Below are 18,172 nucleotides of genomic sequence, written 5' to 3'. Positions count from 1 at the left end.
AGATGGGAGAATCAGCATGATGTTTGTTTCAGATAGGAATGAACGATGCAGTAGGAGCCAAAAATTAATGATGTAGGAGAGAAAGGGGAGAATTGCCGGAAGGGGTTCCTTGAGTAGGTGACGGGACAAGATTGATCCCAAGGGGAAGGTTGGCCTTTGATGGGGCTCAGACAGGTCATCTATTGAAAGAGATGGGGAGACGGTATGTGGGTGCAGACCTGGCCAGCAGGCAGATAGCAGGCAGGGTAGGAGTCTATGTTCCTAAATTTTCAGGGGATGGAAGAAGCATGGTCTTTGGCTGAGTGAGGGGGAGGAGGTGTTGGGAATTAGAAGGGAATGGAATGATAAGGTATCTAGAAGAGAGCAAGTGCACTAGGGAAGAACAGCGTGAGTCCAGGCAGCATTCGGGTGCAGGTGAGGTCTGTGTGCCCAGTTCAGATATCACCCCCTCCCGAAAGTCTTCTCACCCCCAGACTAGGTCACTCCCCTTGCTGTCTCATGGCCCCTGTGGTGCTTCTCTCTCACAACTCTGATCACAACTGGAATGAAGTATCAACTGTATTCTTTAGTTCTTTAATCCGTGTATCCCTCCCTAGACTGTAAACCCCATGAAGACGTGAGCAGAGACTGTCCCCTCCGTCGCGGTGTCTTGGCATCTAGCTCCTCCCACACAGTAGTCTCTCAATACATAATATTTAAATAGTTGAATAAATGAATGAAGTAATGGATGAGAAAAGTCCTGGAAGCTGCATGTGTGCCTTTAGTCGGCCTAGATTTCTGAAGCAACTCCTTCCGCATACCTGAGAGATTCTGGACCTCCTCTCTCCGCAGCTTTTACCCCCACCCCAACTCCCTTGCCCGCCCCCTCCCCCCTCCCCCAGCTCTCCGCTTTGCGGGCGCTTCTGCTTTAAGGGCCCCGCAGAAGTCGAGCCAGGCGCTGATTGGTGGTTTATTCTAACGGATAGAGGATGAGCTCATCTGCAACCAATGACCGAGCTGCATCCGGCCAGACCCCTGCACCTGGGTGGAGGGCTGAAAGCAGCCGCCCACGGTGCAAGGTCCCCCGCGGGGGCGAAGGGGCAGTGGCGGCAGGGCTGGGTCTGGCCGCGAGGACCGAGCTCCTGGCTCGGGCAGGTACGGTGTTTGCCCGGCTCCTCCTCCATCCCCCCTCCCCCAGGAGAGGATGCCCCCTCTTCTCACTCCTCCAGCCCGCCTTCCTCGGCGACCCCCGAGGGGCGGTGCACCTTGCGTGCCGGGGACTCGCGGGTTGGACGCGCCGCTTTCTGGGTCCAGGCGCGCCTATGCGGTTCTGCCCGGAAGGACCCGGCCTGGCGTGTGGCCCCGGAAGCCGGGCCCTGACACAGAGCAGCCCGCCCTGTCTGCCTTGGTGCCTCTGAGCACAGGACTCAGAGCGGCACGTCCCTGGTGACTGGGCCGAGTAGGGAGGGTGCGGCTTCCCTTCCCCCCTCCCTCCACCTCCTGGCCGCATCCTGGCCAGGGTTCAGCTCCCCGCTGGCTTCACGATGTGGGTTTTCCTCCCCGCCCCACTCCCCATCCTGTTCTCTCCTCCCTCTCTCCACAGAGGCAGAAATGACCTGGAGTTGGCAATTTGGGCCCTGCCCCTTCCTAATGGGGCCTGAGAGAGCGAAGGTGCAGAGGCTGCAGTGAGGGGCAAAGGCAGCTCTGCTGGCCTCTCTCTGAGCCCTTTCCTTTCCTGAAGACACTGCTCTTACCCCTGTGGCCACTTGTATCACTCACTGCTCAGGGAGGGGCTGCTGTACGGTCCTTGGCGGCCACGTGGCCTCCTGGCCTTCTCCGAGACAGAGCCAGGAGGCCAGAGGCATCCCCTCCTAGGGCTGGTTGGGCTCTGACCTCATTCCTCTAACTCCACCCAGAGTGGCACTGAATCTGCCACTCAGTCATTTCATTTGCCCGCAGGCTTTAAGGCCAAGCCCTGTGCCCGGCTCTCTGCCTGGCTCCTTGGGGGTCCTCACTCCCTGGCCACACTGACCTCAGGACCTAGGGAAATAAAGCAGGGGCAATCCATCCTGTTCGAGGAGGTGCCATGGAGCCGAACCTTGAAGGATAAATGAGATTCCCATGGGAGGAGCAGGGAGGGGAGAACAGGCAGGATGGAGGGAACAGTATAAGGAATGGCCTTTGGGACCCGGGCCCTGGCTTCAGCCTCGGAGTGTGTGACCTCCATGTTTAATGTGTATAGAGGCCCTTTGCAGGCATATCCTCAGCTCTCTCCAGTGCTCAACACATAGTGAGTGCTCGAGAAATACTTGTTGAACTGAAATTGAATTGAAAGCCAAAAACCCAGAGCCCAAAGCATGTTATTATTCTGTTATTACCACCACTTAGGAAAGATCTGGCTCAGTGAGGGATATTACCCACATTAGCTCTGATCCCTCCAGCCCTTGGACGTGAGTATTAGTCTTCCCGATACTCAGTGGAGGAAACCAGGGTGCAGATGGGGTGTTACTCCCAGCTGGATTCTCCCTAATGCCTCTGCTCATTCCAGGTCCCTGCTCCAGGGCAGCCATGAGCCTGGTGGCCTGTGAGTGTCCCCCTGGCCCTGGCCTGGACCCCGAGCCCTGCTCATGAGTGCGGTCCCAGGCCCTAGTGTACCTGGAGCAGATTCGCAACCGGGTCACCCCGGGGGCACCTGACATGACCAAGCGCGACTACCTGGTGGATGCAGCCACACAGATCCGGCTGGCCCTGGAGCGTGACGTCAGTGAGGACTACGAGGCAGCCTTCAACCACTACCAGAATGGCGTGGACGTTCTGCTCCGAGGCGTAAATGGTGAGGCTGGGGCTGGGCAGGGACGGAGGCCCGTGGTGAAGGGCTCATCCCGCCATCTGTCCATCTGAGCTGGGTGAGCAGGGCTCTCTGTGTGGGCCCTGCAGGGCCTCTGCTAAGGACAATAATAACAGCTCTCATTTATCGAACGGTTCCTATACACCAGGCGCTGGTCTAAGGGCTTTACCTGTATCAACTCATTTCCCATTCACAGTAATACAAACCACTGTATATGTTCTTGCCTGTACTTCCAAATATATAAGAATGATTTTTATTCCTGTTTTCCAGATGAGGAAACTGAGACACAGGGCAGTTAAATAGCTTGCTTAAGACTCCACAGCTCTCAAGTGGCAAAGCTGGGGTTTGAACAGTGTGGGCTCCAGAGGCTGTGCGCTTGGCTCACTAAGCTTGCCTGCCCCTGGAGCTGGGCTGGGGTCCTGCCCTCTGTGGGCTTGCATTCTAACGGGCAGAGACTGATGAGCTGATGATGGACTATTGTAGTCCCAGGTGGCAAGAACAATGAGGAGGAAGTGAAGGAAGGGAAGAGGGAAACTGAGGCCAGACTAGGCTGGCATAGGGCATTTTCTAGAAGTCAGAACCCTAATCTGAGTACTGAAGAATGGTGGGCATGTTGTCCAGTTGAAGGGCTGGGTGAGGCTCCAGAGAGAGAACCACACAGGCCTGGAGGTGAGAGGGGAGGCCTGTTCAGGGAAAAGGGAGGCATTTCCAGGTAGGGAGAGAGGCTGGCCCTGAGGCCACTTGGAGACCCCTGAGGGCCTTGGTGGCCAGGCCGGGGGTAGGAGTCAGGCCCCAATTCACGCTTCCTACCCTCCCGCCGAAGAGACCTCTCAACACCTGGGCTTCATGCCTGTCCAGTGACTTCCTTTACCCTCCAGTCCTGATCCCCATTCTGGCCTCTTTCACACTGGGCATCAGAGATAGAGGAACGTGTGTTCTCTGGGGGCTTCTGTCTCCTACTCTGAAAAACGGACATGGAAATCCACACTCTGTCCCTTCCCAGGGTGTGATGGTGACCAGCGAGCTAGTAGGTGCCAAATGTAAAGTGCTGTAGGCTGAGTGGCGACTGTTGTTGCCAACCTCTCCTGCCACCATCCCTCCTCCTCCTCCCCGGCTGGTCTCCCATCCAGAGGAGGACCCAAGAACAGATGTGGGGTCAGAATCCACTGACCAGCATCAGAAATAGGCACTACCTCCTATGGAGGGCAGAGGGCGGGCAATGGGAGCCCAAACCCCAGCGTCCTCCCAAGGAGAGGACCCCTTCTCCCCACAGTCGACCCCAACAAGGAGAGATGTGAGGCTGTAAAGCTGAAAATTACCAAGTACCTGCGGCGGGCGGAGGAGATCTTTAATTGCCACCTGCAGAGGACGCTGGGCAGTGGAGCCAGCCCTGGCACGGTAAGGAGACCCCAAAGGCCTGAGGGCTCTGAGGGGAGAGAGCTGAGGCCCTCACCCCACAGGCCAGCGGGCTGTCGCCTGCCATCCCAGGCCGCAGGCAGACGGTGGAGAGCACAGGTCGGCTGGTGTGTGTGCCAGGGCTGCCTTCCTGCCCTCCTCCTCCTGGCTTCCTCTCTATCCCACACTCTCCATAATTCATTCATTTTCAGACGCTTAGTGAATCATCTCCAGTCCAGTCTTACGCCCTCACAAAGTACACACACACACACCTCCCCACCCTCAGGCATGGCCCGTACACGTGCTCACCTATGTGCACACTCAGGCTCCCAGATCTCTCTGTGTTTGGCTGGGCTGCAGTGAGTATTCGGAGCAGACACAAATACCCACGTGCATATACACACACATGAATATGTGCATATATAAGTGTGCAAAAGTCCTCTCCCCATACAGCTTTTCTTGACCCAGTGGGCACTCAGAAAGGGTTGAAAATGCACGCACACTTCTCAAGCCCACAGGTGTGCACATACACACCCCTTCTAGGCTTGCTGCACCTTGTAAGCTGCTTCCCCCAAAGCAGGTGCCTGGGCCACATGCCTTGGTCTTCGAGGCGTGTTCCCCAAGATGCACATGTTCCCAGGTTATTTCCCCCCTCCCCGGGAGCATCTGCCTCCTGTGGACGGGGCTTTTGAGAGGGGGTTTCTGAAGCCCTGAGAACTCCCTGGGCCTGGGAGGAGGGCTAGGTGGGGACCGAGCTGAGAGGGTGGCCTGGCCACCCTGGACCAAGGCCAGCTTCTCTGCTCAGTCTGTCCCTGTGAGGTGGGCCCTGCCTGTACCCCGGTCCTGCCCTCTGTGGCCACTGCTCTCCTGGCAGCCGGGGCCCTGCCCACTGCCTGGTGAGAAGGCCGTGGCTGAGGAGGACTCACCCTGAGGCCGCTACGTGGCTCTCTCCTGCCTCTGCAGGGTTTTAGCAGCCTGAGGCTGCGGCCCATCCGCACACTGAGCTCTGCCCTAGAGCAGCTGAGGGGCTGCAAGGTGGTCGCAGTCATCGAGAAGGTGAGTGAGCACCGCCCGAGGTGTGGGGGGAGGTGTTGTGTATCACTGGGAGGGGCAGGTGTTGGAAAGGGGTCAGAGGGTCCAAGGGGAGGAGAGCGGCTGCGGCGGTCCCCCACCCTTCCTCCACCCGAGCCCGCACCAGTCAGCCCTGGAAAGGAAAACGTGAGGAAAAAGCAGAGGCGCACAGCTCCTCTCCACAGCCCGCCAGCTCAGACGCAGAAAGCCACTCCCTCAGCGATTCAAGACAGAAGCCACAGGGGCGCCCAGCCAGCCCGCGCTGCCCTGCCTGCCCCACTTCCACTTCCCCAGGGCTGCAGCCAGGAGTCTCCCCACCTAGCACAGCCCAGAGGTTCCAGCGGCGGGAGTGCGCTTATCTCCAGAAACCCGTTCTGCGGACGGTCGAAGCGGGCTGGTGCCTTGTCCAGGGTCTTGGCAGCTCTGCCGTTTCTCTCCTGGCTCCTCCGGCCACCCCCCATCCTGACCCCATCTAGGATCTCTTCCCTTAATTCAGGGCAGCCAGGAAGATAGGAGCTGACAGCCAAACCTGAACCTGGGACACTCATCAGAAGGACAGACAAGTTGGGTCAAACGAGATTTGACCCAATATTTGATCGCTCTCTGCCCCAGCCCAGGGATATCTGAATATTTGCTAAAGCGTTTTTTTCCCTCAAACTGGCTATTTATCAGAATCCCCTGGGGGAGCTTCCTAAAAATACAGATGCCCGGGCCCCATCCCAAACCCACTGAGTCAGAATTTCTAGGGTTGAGCCCAGGCACCTGTAATTTAAAAACACTCACGGGGGATTTGGACGGGTCTGGGACCCCGCAGAGAAAAGGGGAGCGGTGTGTGCTCCCCGACATGCCGAGGGTGAAGTGCCGGCTGGGCTGGCACCGCGTGGCCACAGGCGAGCTCCTTTCCCTGTCTGGGCGCTGGTTTCCTCATCTGGAAGTGGGGTAAGGATCCTCCCACCCACCCCACCCCACCCCACCCAGCGTGATGTGGGAACTAAAGTGAAAGGATTCAGGGGAAAGGCCTGGCACACGCTAAAGCATCTGATACAAGTTTGATGGCCGTGAAGGCGAATGACGAGAGCGTGTCGGCGAGCAGGCTTCCCATCCCGGCCTTGCTCCAGCTGCTGCTCCCAGGTCCCTGGAACAGGCCCCAGTCTGTCAGCCAAGGCCCAGCCAGCTTCCATCTGCCCAGCCCTTCCCTCCCACTGCGCGGATCCACGTGGCTCGGCCGCTCCCACGGGCAGGCCGAGGAGGTGACAGCCACCACTGTTTCCCCGTGTGGGATCCCACTGAACCAGTGGTGTTTTGGAGAGAGGGCTTCTGGGTCAAATAAGTTTTGGAAACAGTGAGTTAAAGTTACATTACTTCAGTTTTTTAAGTATAGGAAGTTTCAAGCTTTTAGGATGCAGATGTACACAGTGAATCTCCAAGAGGGAGGTCTGTGACAGAATTCCCCGAATTTGAATTTAACCCCGGACACACATGTGCAAAGCATTTTTGGAATCCCATATTCTGAGGCCTGTGCATATGAGAATTAGAAATTCAGGCCAAGCCCAGCCATTCTGTCTTGAGAGTGCCCTCTTTTCTTTCTTTTTATATACTTTCTTGGGCACTCAATTTACCTACTCCACCTCCCTCCTAAAATCCTGCTTCCTTTTTCTGAGTCATTCCCAAGCCAGGAACACCAATCTCCCCAAATTAGGAGAGTTGTTGGGGCCACTGGGCCCAGGTCCCTGCAGCCAGGCCTGGATGAGTATCACCACATTCCATACCACAGCTCTGCCCAGGCAGATCTGGGCAGGCAGGTGGGAGGGCAGTTCCAGCCTGCAGCAGCTCGCAGACCCGGGGGGAGCAGAGGGCCCCGCTCAGGAAGCCTTGAGTGCCCCCAGAAACACCCCATTGTGAGGGTTAAAGGGGCTGGGGAGTGGGGGGGTCCCTCGGGGCCGAAGAGATACTGGCAGGGGTAGGGGGTGGCAGGGAACAGCAAGGAGGGTAGATCAAGGACTAGGCAGGCAGCTGGCCAGGAGAGCCAGGGTCTGCTTTTAGGAAGCCTGGGGGGCTTGGGGAGACAATGCTGCCCTGTTTTGCTGAGCTTTGTCCAGGAGCCAGGCCCTGAGTCAGGGATGGGGAAGAAGAGAAGACCAGCCAAGTCACTTCTGTGTTTTTGGCTCAAACACAGGGGTGTTTTTTGAATTATTGTTAGTTATCAGCATTTAAAAATTGGCAGGTTTCATAGAGAAGTCCAGATTTCCTACTTATCCTGAGAAATCAGAAGATCTGGAAATGCTGGCTCATGTTCATGTCAGCTGGAGCAGAGGACGGGCTGCCCGATTTAATGGGGCACCTGCCCTCCGTCTGCCCCTTTCTCATCCTGCCCATTGGCTCACATGCCCAGCCCCCGTGGACCTTAGTGCTTGAGAACCTGCTTGAAACTTCTGGATTTGTTTGCTCCAGGAGGAGTCCTCCTGGCCTTGATACTGTGGACATTTTATTTTTTTTATTTATTTATTTTTATCAGTCATCATTTTATACACATCACTGTATACATGTCAATCCCAATCGCCCAATTCAGCACACCACCATCCCCACCCCACCGCAGTTTTTCCCCCCTTGGTGTCCATACGTTTGTTCTCTACATCTGTGTCTCAACTTCTGCCCTGCAAACTGGTTCATCTGTACCATTTTTCTAGGTTCCACATACATGCGTTAATATACGATATTTGTTTTCTCTTTCTGACTTACTTCACTCTGTATGACAGTCTCTAGATCCCCCACGTCTCAACAAATGACTCAATTTCGTTCCTTTTTATGGCTGAGTAATATTCCATTGTATATATGTACCACACCTTCTTTATCCATTCGTCTGTCGATGGGCATTTAGGTTGCTTCCATGACCTGGCTATTGTAAATAGTGCTGCAATGAACATTGGGGTACATGTGTATTTTTGAATTGCGGTTTTCTCTGGGTATATGCCCAGTAGTGGGATTGCTGGGTCATACGGTAATTCTATTTTTAGTTTTTTAAGGAACCTCCATATTGTTCTCCATAGTGGCTGTATCAATTTACATTCCCACCAACAGTGCAAGAGGGTTCCCTTTTCTCCACATCCTCTCCAGCATTTGTTGTCTGTAGATTTTCTGATGATGCCCATTCTAAGTGGTGTGAGGTGATACCTCATTGTAGTTTTGATTTGCGTTTCTCTAATAATTGATACTGTGGACATTTTAAAAGAAAGGGTTAATGTGTTTCACCAAAGCTTTCATTGTCCCCGAATCCCGAGAACTCAGTGGGTTTTATTTTTAAAAAAGAGATTTCCCTTTTTATTTTTTAAAACTTATTTATTTATTTATTTATTTACTTATGGCTGCATTGGGTCTTCGTTGCTGTGCGCAGGCTTCTCATTGCGGTGGCTTCTCGTGTTGCGGAGCACGGGCTCTAGGCACGCAGGCTTCAGTAGATGTGGCTCGAAGGCTCTAGAGCTCAGGCTCAGTAGTTGTGGCGCACAAGCTTAGTTGCTCTGCGGTACGTGGGATCTTCCCGGACCAGGGCTCAAACCCGTGTCCCCTGCATTGGCAGGTGGATTCTTAACCACTGCGCCACCAGGGAAGCCCGAGATTTCCCTTTAAAAAGATGAGGGCAGGCACCCTTCACCAGAACTGCCTTCCACCTTTCTGATAGCAATACTCACCTGACATTCGTTAAGGCCCATTCTAGTTTGCCAAGCTGTTGCATTAAACCCACTCGGTCACCCTGGGGAGAAAAAGGGTTATACTGTGCAGTCCGATACAGTAGTCACCAGCCACATAAGACTATTTTAATAAAAATTAATTAAAATTAAGTATTCTATTTCTCAGTGGCACCAGCCACCTTTCAAGGGCTTGATAGCCACATGTGGGCTCAAACCCGTGTCCCCTGCATTGGCAGGTGGATTCTTAACCACTGCGCCACCAGGGAAGCCCGAGATTTCCCTTTAAAAAGATGAGGGCAGGCACCCTTCACCAGAACTGCCTTCCACCTTTCTGATAGCAATACTCACCTGACATTCGTTAAGGCCCATTCTAGTTTGCCAAGCTGTTGCATTAAACCCACTCGGTCACCCTGGGGAGAAAAAGGGTTATACTGTGCAGTCCGATACAGTAGTCACCAGCCACATAAGACTATTTTAATAAAAATTAATTAAAATTAAGTATTCTATTTCTCAGTGGCACCAGCCACCTTTCAAGGGCTTGATAGCCACATGTGGCTAATGGCTTCTAATGGACAGTGCAGATATATAATATTTCCATCATGGCAGAAAGTCCTACTGGACAGTGCTGCATTTTTTTAAAGGTATTTATGTATTTATTTATTTTGGCTGTGCCAGGTCTTAGTTGTGGCATGTGGACTTCTTAGTTGTGGCATGTGCGACCTTTTAGTTGTGGCATGCAGACTCTTAGTTGTGGGATCTAGTTCCCCGACCAGGGATCGAACCCAGGCCCCCTGCCTTGGGAGCACGGAGTCTTTCTTACCCACTGGACCACCAGGGAAGTCCCTGGACAGTGCTGCATCTTAATCATTGTCTTACAGAGAATGTAACTGAGGTTCATAGAGGTCAAGGGACAAACTAGTGCTCTATAGCACAGAGCAAAAGAGGAAGGGGATTTTTTTAATTTGCTTGGTTTAATGGGAAAATGCTCCCTTTTCTACCCTTTTGAAATATCATGAAAGAGAAAGGAGTTTAGAACAGAAAAGAAAAAAAAAATCCCCACCATCCTATCTAATTCCAAGATAATCACTGTTCATGGTTTGGTCTAATTCTTCTTGATAGATGTGTGTGTATATATATATTTTTTTCTTCTTCTTTTTTAACACACTTGTTTCAATGTACTGACCAAGTTTTATTTCTGGCCTCCCCGACCTTCACTGCTGTTTTTTTGTACCCTGTAACGAGAAGACTTGCACAAGGCAAGACAAGGTGGAGGGGAATCCCACTTGGCAAGTGGCAGTGGGGAATTATCCGGGGTGTCAGCACTTGTGGGAAACTGTATTATCCTAAATGACCCCAGAGTTCTCTTTCTTTCTTTTTCAAGCTTTGCGTAAATTTGGCCAAGGAGCCGGGACTAGGCTGGACTCCGTCTCGGCTGTTGGAGGAGAGACCTCTAGTGGTCAGAAGGGATGCCTCACTCCTGCTGCCCCTGTGCTCAGAGGCCAACACCTTCATCTCACTGACGATGGGGAAACTGAGGCCCAGAGGGGAAGGCATGCGCCAGGTCACCTGGCTGTGCCCCTATTTGCAGTTATGTCTCCAGGGCTCCGGGATCAGCCTGTCTGGATTCACATCTTGGCTCTACCACTTTTTAGCAGGGGGACCGTAGGCAACATAACCTCTCTGAACCTCAATTTCTTCATCAGTAAAATGAGTCACTAGTAATGCTCACCTGGTAGGGCTGGAGAATAAAACTAAATGACCTAGATAAAGCCCTTAGTACAGAGTAAATGCTGTATAGCCAGTGTGGGGTTTCCCTGTGATGATATTAATAATCGTCACTATCGACTATTGAGAGCATGTTATGTGGCAGGCACCGGCTGCTGCTGTACTTGAGTTGCTTGCTTTAACAGACTCCCCCTAATGGCCTTCTGAAGGAGGTACTGCTATGACCCATTTTGCAGTGAAGAAGACCAAGGTTCACAGAGGCCATGTGACTTGGCAAATGTGGTAACTGACATTTCCACCGCTTTACATTCTCCAAGGGCCTTCCCATTGGTGGCCCTCAACAAACCAGTGATAAGGGAGGATGGGCATTGTAATTCCTGTTTGGTAGATGAGAAGATCAATTCGCTCACCCAAGATCTGAAACCAAATCCTAGGCTGCAGCCTTCGTCACTGCCCAGTGGCCTGGCCTCAGGCCTGGTTCCCTGTGCCACTACGGGGATCGTGTGCAGGGCAGGCTGACGGCTAAGAAGTCCACAACACCAGGGTGCTGGTCTTGCCCCCCACATGCCCTCATCTGGGCCGAATCTTCCGCCTTCCTCCCCTGACGGTGTCCTCTCCTATGGCTGGGGTCCACCCCTGCCCACCATGGAGATGAGTCTAGGGCCCAACTCCAAACAAGGCTCTGCCCAGCAATTGGCAGACCACTGCCTCCAAGCAACACCAACAGGAGAAGGAGTGGGCTGCCCTCCAAAGATAGCCTCCAGAAAGAAAGACCATTTAAAAGAAGGGGCTGGGGGGCAGGGGATGAGACCTGAAGGAGCATGCCAAGACCACACGGTCTCAGGCACCACTGGGGCCACATTCTCAGAGCCTTGGCTTCTTCACCTGTAAAATAAGAGATCAGAGAAGGTGACTGGCTCTGAGGTCCCTTCCAGCCATGACACCCTCAGACCCTACAGGATGGACCACTCACCATGCATGTGGGAAGCACTGACTACCTCCCTGTCCTATGCAGGCCTCTGGGAGTACAGAGCTGGACATGTGGCCCCTGCCCTCTCGGAGCTCACAGCCCAGCGGGGAGACAGGAAATTAGACACAGTGTGATAGGGTGAGCCCAGAGAGCACTGGAGACAGATTAGGAGCACCAGCCTAACACGAGGGTTGGGAAGGCTTCCTGGAGGAGGTGGTACCTGAGCTAAGACCTGCAGATCTAACAAGGGTGGATGAGCAGGACAGGTTCGATGTCAGTTTGGCGGTGGGGGGTACACTCTGCACCACCAAAGCCTGGCCTCCCAGCCCAGCCTTGTTGGAGGACCCTGGGAGGCTGGGGCTGGGGCCATGGAGTCCCGGAAAGTAGCATGTGCCTTGACTAGTGCCTCCTGGACCTCGGCAGGTGCAGCTGGTCCAGGACCCAGCGACTGGAGGGACCTTCGTGGTGAAGGCAGGTGCCGCCCAACCCCCTGCCATTCTGTATTCCCCTTTGGACTTTCTCAGAGCTCTTGGAAACCCCTACCCGCTGGGGAACCTCTACCCAGAAGCTGTATCGGAAACCCACACTCCCTCCAAATCCAACAGCTGTTTGTTCTGCCCCCAGCATGCACCCTGCCTCCCAGAAATGTGCACGTGCGCACGCACACACACACCACCTCATCCTTGGACCAGAGACGGGAGGGCCTGCCTTCCAAGGTGGAAAGAGGGTTGAGGGTCAGGTTAGGAACTGGGGGGAGGCAGCTGCTCTCCAGGTTGGCTCCCACCCTTCATCTGGTTGCCCCTGAAGAGCAGAGCAGCCTCTGGCTGGTCCCCAGCTGATCTGCCTGCTCTGCTCCCTCCCCAGAGCCTGTCCAGGTGCCACGCGGTGAGCCAGGAGCGGCTGACCATCATCCCACACGGCGTCCCCTACATGACCAAGCTGCTGCGGTATTTTGTGAGCGAGGACTCCATCTTTCTGCACCTGGAGCATGTGCAAGGTGAGGGGGCCCTGTCAGCTCCTCAGGCCTTTGGGATGTCGTCCTGTCTCATCCTCTTAAACTGCCGAACCCAGATGCCCAGCACAGACCAGGGGACCCAGGCTTCCTGGAGGATGATGGCTGCTGGGGGCTTCTGTGTGGTGCCAGGGGGGCAGGGGACGTCCTGGGAGGGTGCTCACATCTTGGGCGGGTGAGAGGGCATTTATGCAGATGTCCCCTTTGTCACCCTCTCCTCCAGTCTTGGCTCTTTTCACTTTTCTAGTCTGTGCCCACCCCTCGGAGTAGCCCCATGGGGTGATGGTGCTGAAGCTGTAAGGACAGGAACTGGGTCACGTAGCAGATATTTATTGATCAGCTATGATTTTTTTAAAATGAGGTACACATCTCTGGGTCATGACATACAGTCATCGCAGGTCCATGCCTGGCCTTGTTTTTATTTTACTTACTTAAACTTCACTACACTTTTCTCCCTTAAAAAAAAATTATAATACATTGAACACTGGCGAACCCACCACCTAGACCAAGGACATTAAGAATAATTTACATCTCCTTAGGGGTTAAGCACCTATTTTGTGCCAGGTTGTGAGGCTGGGGCCGCTTTAGGTGGGTGGAGAGGAGGGGACAGGGCATCCTAGGCTGAGGGAGGGGAGGGAGCAGAGGTGAGGACCTGGAAGGCAAAGGGTCCGTGCCCAAGATGGGGGGCGGGGGGTGGCAGGAGTGGGACAGGGACCTGGGCTCCACGCTCTTTTACTCCCCGTCCCCATGCTTGCTGCACCCTCTGCACGCCCAGGAGGCACTCTGTGGTCCCACCTGCTCTCCCAGCCGTGCCTCCAACAGTCTGGGACTAGGTCTGGCTCCAGCCTGGAGAGGATGAAGGCTCAGCTCAACTCCCGCCTCAGCCTCGGGATCCCAGCTCGCCTCCTGCCTGGCCACACCTGCCTGCAGGACGGAATCCCCCTGGAGCCTCCCTGGACTTCTCAGAGCCTTACCCTGGCCAGGGGGGCCACAGCCATCAGACCCCAGAGAGAGGCTGAAGGTGAACCCTCAGCCGGGACCAGCCCTTCCTGCTCCTGGGACCTTCCAAAGGCCCCAGGTGGCCACCTGCACCACCAAGCCAGGCGGGGGCCCGGCCAGAGCTCTGATCCAGGGCCCCCTCGGGGGCTCCCTTGGGTTCGCGCAGGGGCCGGCCGGGTGCTGGGGGGCTGTGGCCGAGGCAGAGGTCAGAGCCGCCCCTCAACCGGTGGGGCCGCCTGGAGTGTGAGGGAGGAGCAGGTGAGGCAGTGGGCGGCCGAGATGCTGGTGGCCCTGGAGGCGCTGCACGAGCAGGGGGTGCTGTGCCGGGACCTCAATCCCCGGAACCTGCTCCTGGACCAGGCAGGTAGGAGCCCTGGGCCCAGGGGGAGAAGAGTGGGCCCTCACCCTACCCCACCCCTCCGGCGGGAGGCCCCCGAAGCCTCAAGACAGAGAAGGAAATTTCCCCAAAGTCAGGAGGATGCAGAGGTTATCTGCTTCTTCCCTTGCCTCCCCTCCCCGGCCTTTTCAGGAAGGACTCTGCTGAGCCTGGTTGGCCAGGGTTGAGCTTGGGAAACAAACCCTTTCCCTCGATGAGCTCAGGGCAAGGCTCCCGTGAAGACCAGGTTGTTTCGGGGCCTCGGGTGGGGGGGGGCGGGCCCCTAGGGAGCTTCTGCCCAGCGCAGCCGCTGGCCCCTGCCTTGTGGCTGTTGGGAGAAGCGCTGGAGTCCCCCGCCTCACGCCTGCCGCTCCAAGATGACTAATAGCAATTTTTGTCCCCTTTTATTCCTCCCTGCATGCACTGCATGACAAGGCCACATCCGGCTCACGTATTTCGGCCAGTGGTCAGAGGTGGAGCCCCAGTGCTGCAGGGAGGCTTTGGACAAACTCTACAGTGCCCCAGGCAAGAAGGGAAGGGGTAGGGGGTAGCCCTTGGGTGTCTTTATGTGGGTTGAGCCAGGGGACTGAGGATGACAGAGGGAACTGGGGCATCTGGGTAGGGTGAGTGGAGGGGAGACCCGCCTCCTTGGGCAGGCGAGGCTGAGACATGTATGTTCTTGTTCCCTCAGAGGTGGGTGGGATTTCTGAGCTGACCGAAGCCTGCGACTGGTGGAGCTTTGGGTCTCTGCTGTATGAACTGCTGACGGGAACGGTGAGCGGTGTGTGGGCAGCCTGTGGGGCCCGGTGGCTGTCACTGAATGTAGGAGGGGCTGCGGTTAGTCCAGCCAGTCGGTGTTGGGGCAGAGCCTGCCGGGGTCCCCGAGACCTGGCCGTCGGGCCCAGTGTTCTGCCAGCACAGCTCCCGCCTCCACTGCCGAGGCCATGAGAGACCAAGGAAGCCGCTCCCACCCAGGCCATGGCCACACTTTGCACCGCTGCCAGATGAGTGGCTATAGCTAGGGAGACTGTCAACTCAGTGGGAGTTGAGTCAGGATGATCAGGGAAGGTTTCTGGAAGAGAGCGCCCGGGCCTGGATCTGGAGGGAGGGTGGAGTTTGACACAGCCCTTTTACTTAGAAGGCCACTGGATCATCCCCCAAGCCTCCTCTCCCCGCTGCTAGCTCCCCGCATCCACACCCTTCAGAGCTATAACCCCCAGACTTTGGCTGGAAGACCAGAGAGAGGGCCTCCTTCATCCCAGGCTGGCAGCTGCCCTGTCCAGCCTGGGTCAACCCAGAGCTTAAAGTTCCCCTGGCAAGCACCCTTGCTCAGGATGGTGGCCTCTGCCCCCCATCCTCCCTCGTGAGCTCAACGCCACACCTGGGGCTGGTTAGGTCAGGCAGCAGGGAGAGGCCAAACTGCATTTGAGCAGGAAATGCCCGAGTGGATGCAGTGTGACCGGAAGTCCAGATCTGACCGGTCCCTCCTGGCTCCCTCCTGGTTTGGTCCTGTAGCCAGGGCCTTTGAGAGCCCTGGCTGCACACAGCCCCACAGAGTGGTTCTCTCCTCTTGGCCTCCCACCACCTCTCCAGATCAGGGCTCCTGGCCTTCCTCCTGGTCGCTTCTTGCCTCTCTTCCTGACCTCCAGACAGACCTCTCTGCTCCCCCCAGCTGCACCCTTCTGGAGCACAGAGAGGTCCTGCCTTCTTCCCTCGCCACAGCCCTGCCTTGGCCCTGACAGTAGCACGCCATGTCAAATGAGTCGCCCATGGAAATTTTTTTTCTGTAAGGAGACAAGTTTCGGTGCTATTCCTGATAGAGTGCCTGCCCTGATTGCAACCCAAGACCGATGTTTCTAGCAAGCTTGGAGCCAGAGGGACCTGGGTTCAAACCCTGAACTCAGCACAAATCCCTTGACCTCTCTGAGCCTGCTTCTTGTCTTTAAAATGGAGGTACTAATACTTACTCTCAAGGTTGTTGTGGAAATTACGGATAATGGGTCTCAGGCATCTTCCACAGCCTGACACGCGGTAGATGCAAAGCAAAAGGCAACGATCTGCATCATCATCATCCCCGTGAGATGTGACACAGGGGGAAAAAAATAAAATCCTGGCCGCCACTGGAGCGTACAGACTCTCCTGGGGTCGCCCCCGTGTGTCTTCCCAGGCGCTGTCCCAGAGCCACCCCTCAGGAATCCAACCCCACACCCAGCTCCAGCTGCCCGAGTGGCTCAGTCGCCCCGCAGCCTCCCTGCTGACTGAGGTGAGGTGCGGCCGGCCCGGAGGAGGCGGCTTCTTTGGCCTGAGGGTGGACAGAAGGGAGGACAGAGCCCTGTGTGTGAACAAGCCACCCTGTGTATTAGGTGTCTGATGTGGGTGCAGGAGGTTAATGGGGACAACAAATTTCTATATGTTGGTGGCCAAACACCAATGTCCCCCCCAGGGTAACCCTGGGGGTTCTGTGGGCCGAGCTGGCAGGGAGCAGAGGGGCTGGGAAGGCCTGCCCAGTGCTGACTGGGCCTTTCTCCACAGCTGCTGCAGTTTGATCCTGCCGGGCGACTGGGCGCTGGAGGAGGCGGTGTCAACAAACTCAAGTCCCACCCCTTTTTCAGTACCATCCAGTGGAGCAAACTGGTGGGGTAACCGGAGGGGGTGGAGTAGGCGATGGAAACAGCTGGACTGGTCTGGATCTCCTCTCTTCTCTTTGCCTGCCACCCAGAGCTGGCCCTTCTAATCAGCGGCTCTCTGGCAAAGAATGAAAGGCAGCTTGCCTTTCCTGGTCAGGCCCCTCCCTTGGGCCTCAGAAGTCTCTTCACTGACCAGGAAGGGCCTACGGAGTCCCCCAGCCACGTCCTGGAGAAACCCTTCCTAGACGGTGCTGAGCGGGAGGGAAAGAGAGATCTCAGCCTGTTAGGCAGCTTGAACCCCTCCACCCATCAGTCAACAGTCACCGGCTGAGTGCACACCCTGTACTTGAACTTGGACCTACCATGTTAAAAGGTGCCTTCCTTTGCATTAGCTCTGAGCTACTGACCACCTGCTGAGCCGTGAAATTGTGTGACTCATTATCTGCCATGTGCCCCACTCGGAATGTCTCTGGAGACTCATCTCAGGATACTAGTCCCAAACCAGGACTGCCCTGGCTGGTCATCTTAACCATGCAACTAGTGGGCCTCTTCCACCAGAGGCTACTTTTGCAGGGGGTCGGGAGGCTGGGGAAGCAGGGAAGAAGTCTGTAGTGGGCATGGGGTGGGGTGAGGGAATGGGACAGGACAACCCATTCCCCCCTCCTGACCATGCCCCTTATCTTGTGATTACAGACTTTGGAGAGCAAAAGGAAAGGAGGGGAGGAAAATAAGGATAAAGAGGAATGAGGGGAGAGAGGAAGGCACAGCTCTGCCACTTAGAGAAATTTTGGAAACAGAGCTCCCTTCCCTGGCTAGCCCACCCATGTGGAGAGAAAGGAAAACCTGCCCCATGGGTCTGAGGGGAGACCGCCATTCAGTCTCCAGGCTGAAGCCACTTGAAGAAAAGTTGTACCCACGAGGACTCCCTTCTCGGACGTTCGTCGTGTTTACCATTTTGCATTTTAGTCTTGAGGGTCCACTCAATCCACTGCCCACTGTGACTTCATCTCCTTTTGAAATGAAACCACAAAACACATGGAATGATTGCCCAAGCTTTTAGCCGGAAGCAAAATGTTTCTGGTCTCGGCAGAACTGGGGTAAGTAGTTATCCCCAAAGACAATTCCCTGCCCAGATTTGGGGGCCTTCTTCCTCTCAGGACTCACCCTGTCACTGGGGTGTGGCATCTAAGACAAACTTCCACAGATCTCCGCCAACTCCTTCCCGCCTGCGTCTCCGACACCACCAGGTGGCGCCTCTGACACCACCCTCCAGTCTGGCTGTGAAGGCCCAGCTCTAACTCTGGGGCTGGGGACCTGTTGTGGGGATGGCACGACGCTCCTCAGGCCCTCTGGACGCGTCTGGGGGACGTGGGAGGTGCAGCCTTTGGAAGGTCCTGGCTCTCCCCGGGGCTTGCCCACGTCCCTCCACTCCGACTCCAATAAAGCCTGCTGTTGCCTCTGGTGTCCTTGCCTCATTAACGCAA

At 55.6% G+C, this 18,172-nt stretch overlaps 1 protein-coding gene across 4 annotated transcripts; it reads left to right on the top strand.

Moving 5' to 3' along the window:
• The first annotated feature begins 1,019 nt into the window (after positions 1-1,019).
• Positions 1,020-18,150, top strand: RPS6KL1 (ribosomal protein S6 kinase like 1). 4 transcript variants are annotated; one of them, XM_036843139.1, is made up of 12 exons: positions 1,026-1,134; positions 1,583-2,429; positions 2,528-2,812; positions 4,101-4,225; positions 5,186-5,278; positions 12,098-12,145; positions 12,539-12,671; positions 13,462-14,049; positions 14,497-14,586; positions 14,753-14,835; positions 16,229-16,324; positions 16,594-18,150. In XM_036843139.1, the coding sequence occupies exons 3-12, from the start codon at positions 2,677-2,679 to the stop codon at positions 16,702-16,704; spliced, it is 1,503 nt and encodes a 500-aa protein (XP_036699034.1). In that variant the 5' UTR covers positions 1,026-1,134; positions 1,583-2,429; positions 2,528-2,676; the 3' UTR covers positions 16,705-18,150. The 4 variants fall into 4 exon arrangements, with proteins under 4 accessions (XP_036699036.1, XP_036699034.1, XP_036699037.1 ...); XM_036843141.1 differs by lacking the exon at positions 1,583-2,429 and having other exon boundaries at positions 1,020-1,134; XM_036843142.1 differs by lacking the exons at positions 1,026-1,134; positions 1,583-2,429; positions 2,528-2,812; positions 4,101-4,225 and adding an exon at positions 12,299-12,390 and having other exon boundaries at positions 5,257-5,278; positions 11,720-12,145.
• The last annotated feature ends 22 nt before the right edge of the window (positions 18,151-18,172 follow it).

The sequence above is a fragment of the Balaenoptera musculus genome, chromosome 2 (genome assembly GCF_009873245.2).
Source record: "Balaenoptera musculus isolate JJ_BM4_2016_0621 chromosome 2, mBalMus1.pri.v3, whole genome shotgun sequence".
Taxonomy (NCBI): Eukaryota; Metazoa; Chordata; class Mammalia; order Artiodactyla; family Balaenopteridae; genus Balaenoptera; species Balaenoptera musculus.
This window is presented reverse-complemented; position numbering and strand designations above follow the sequence as displayed.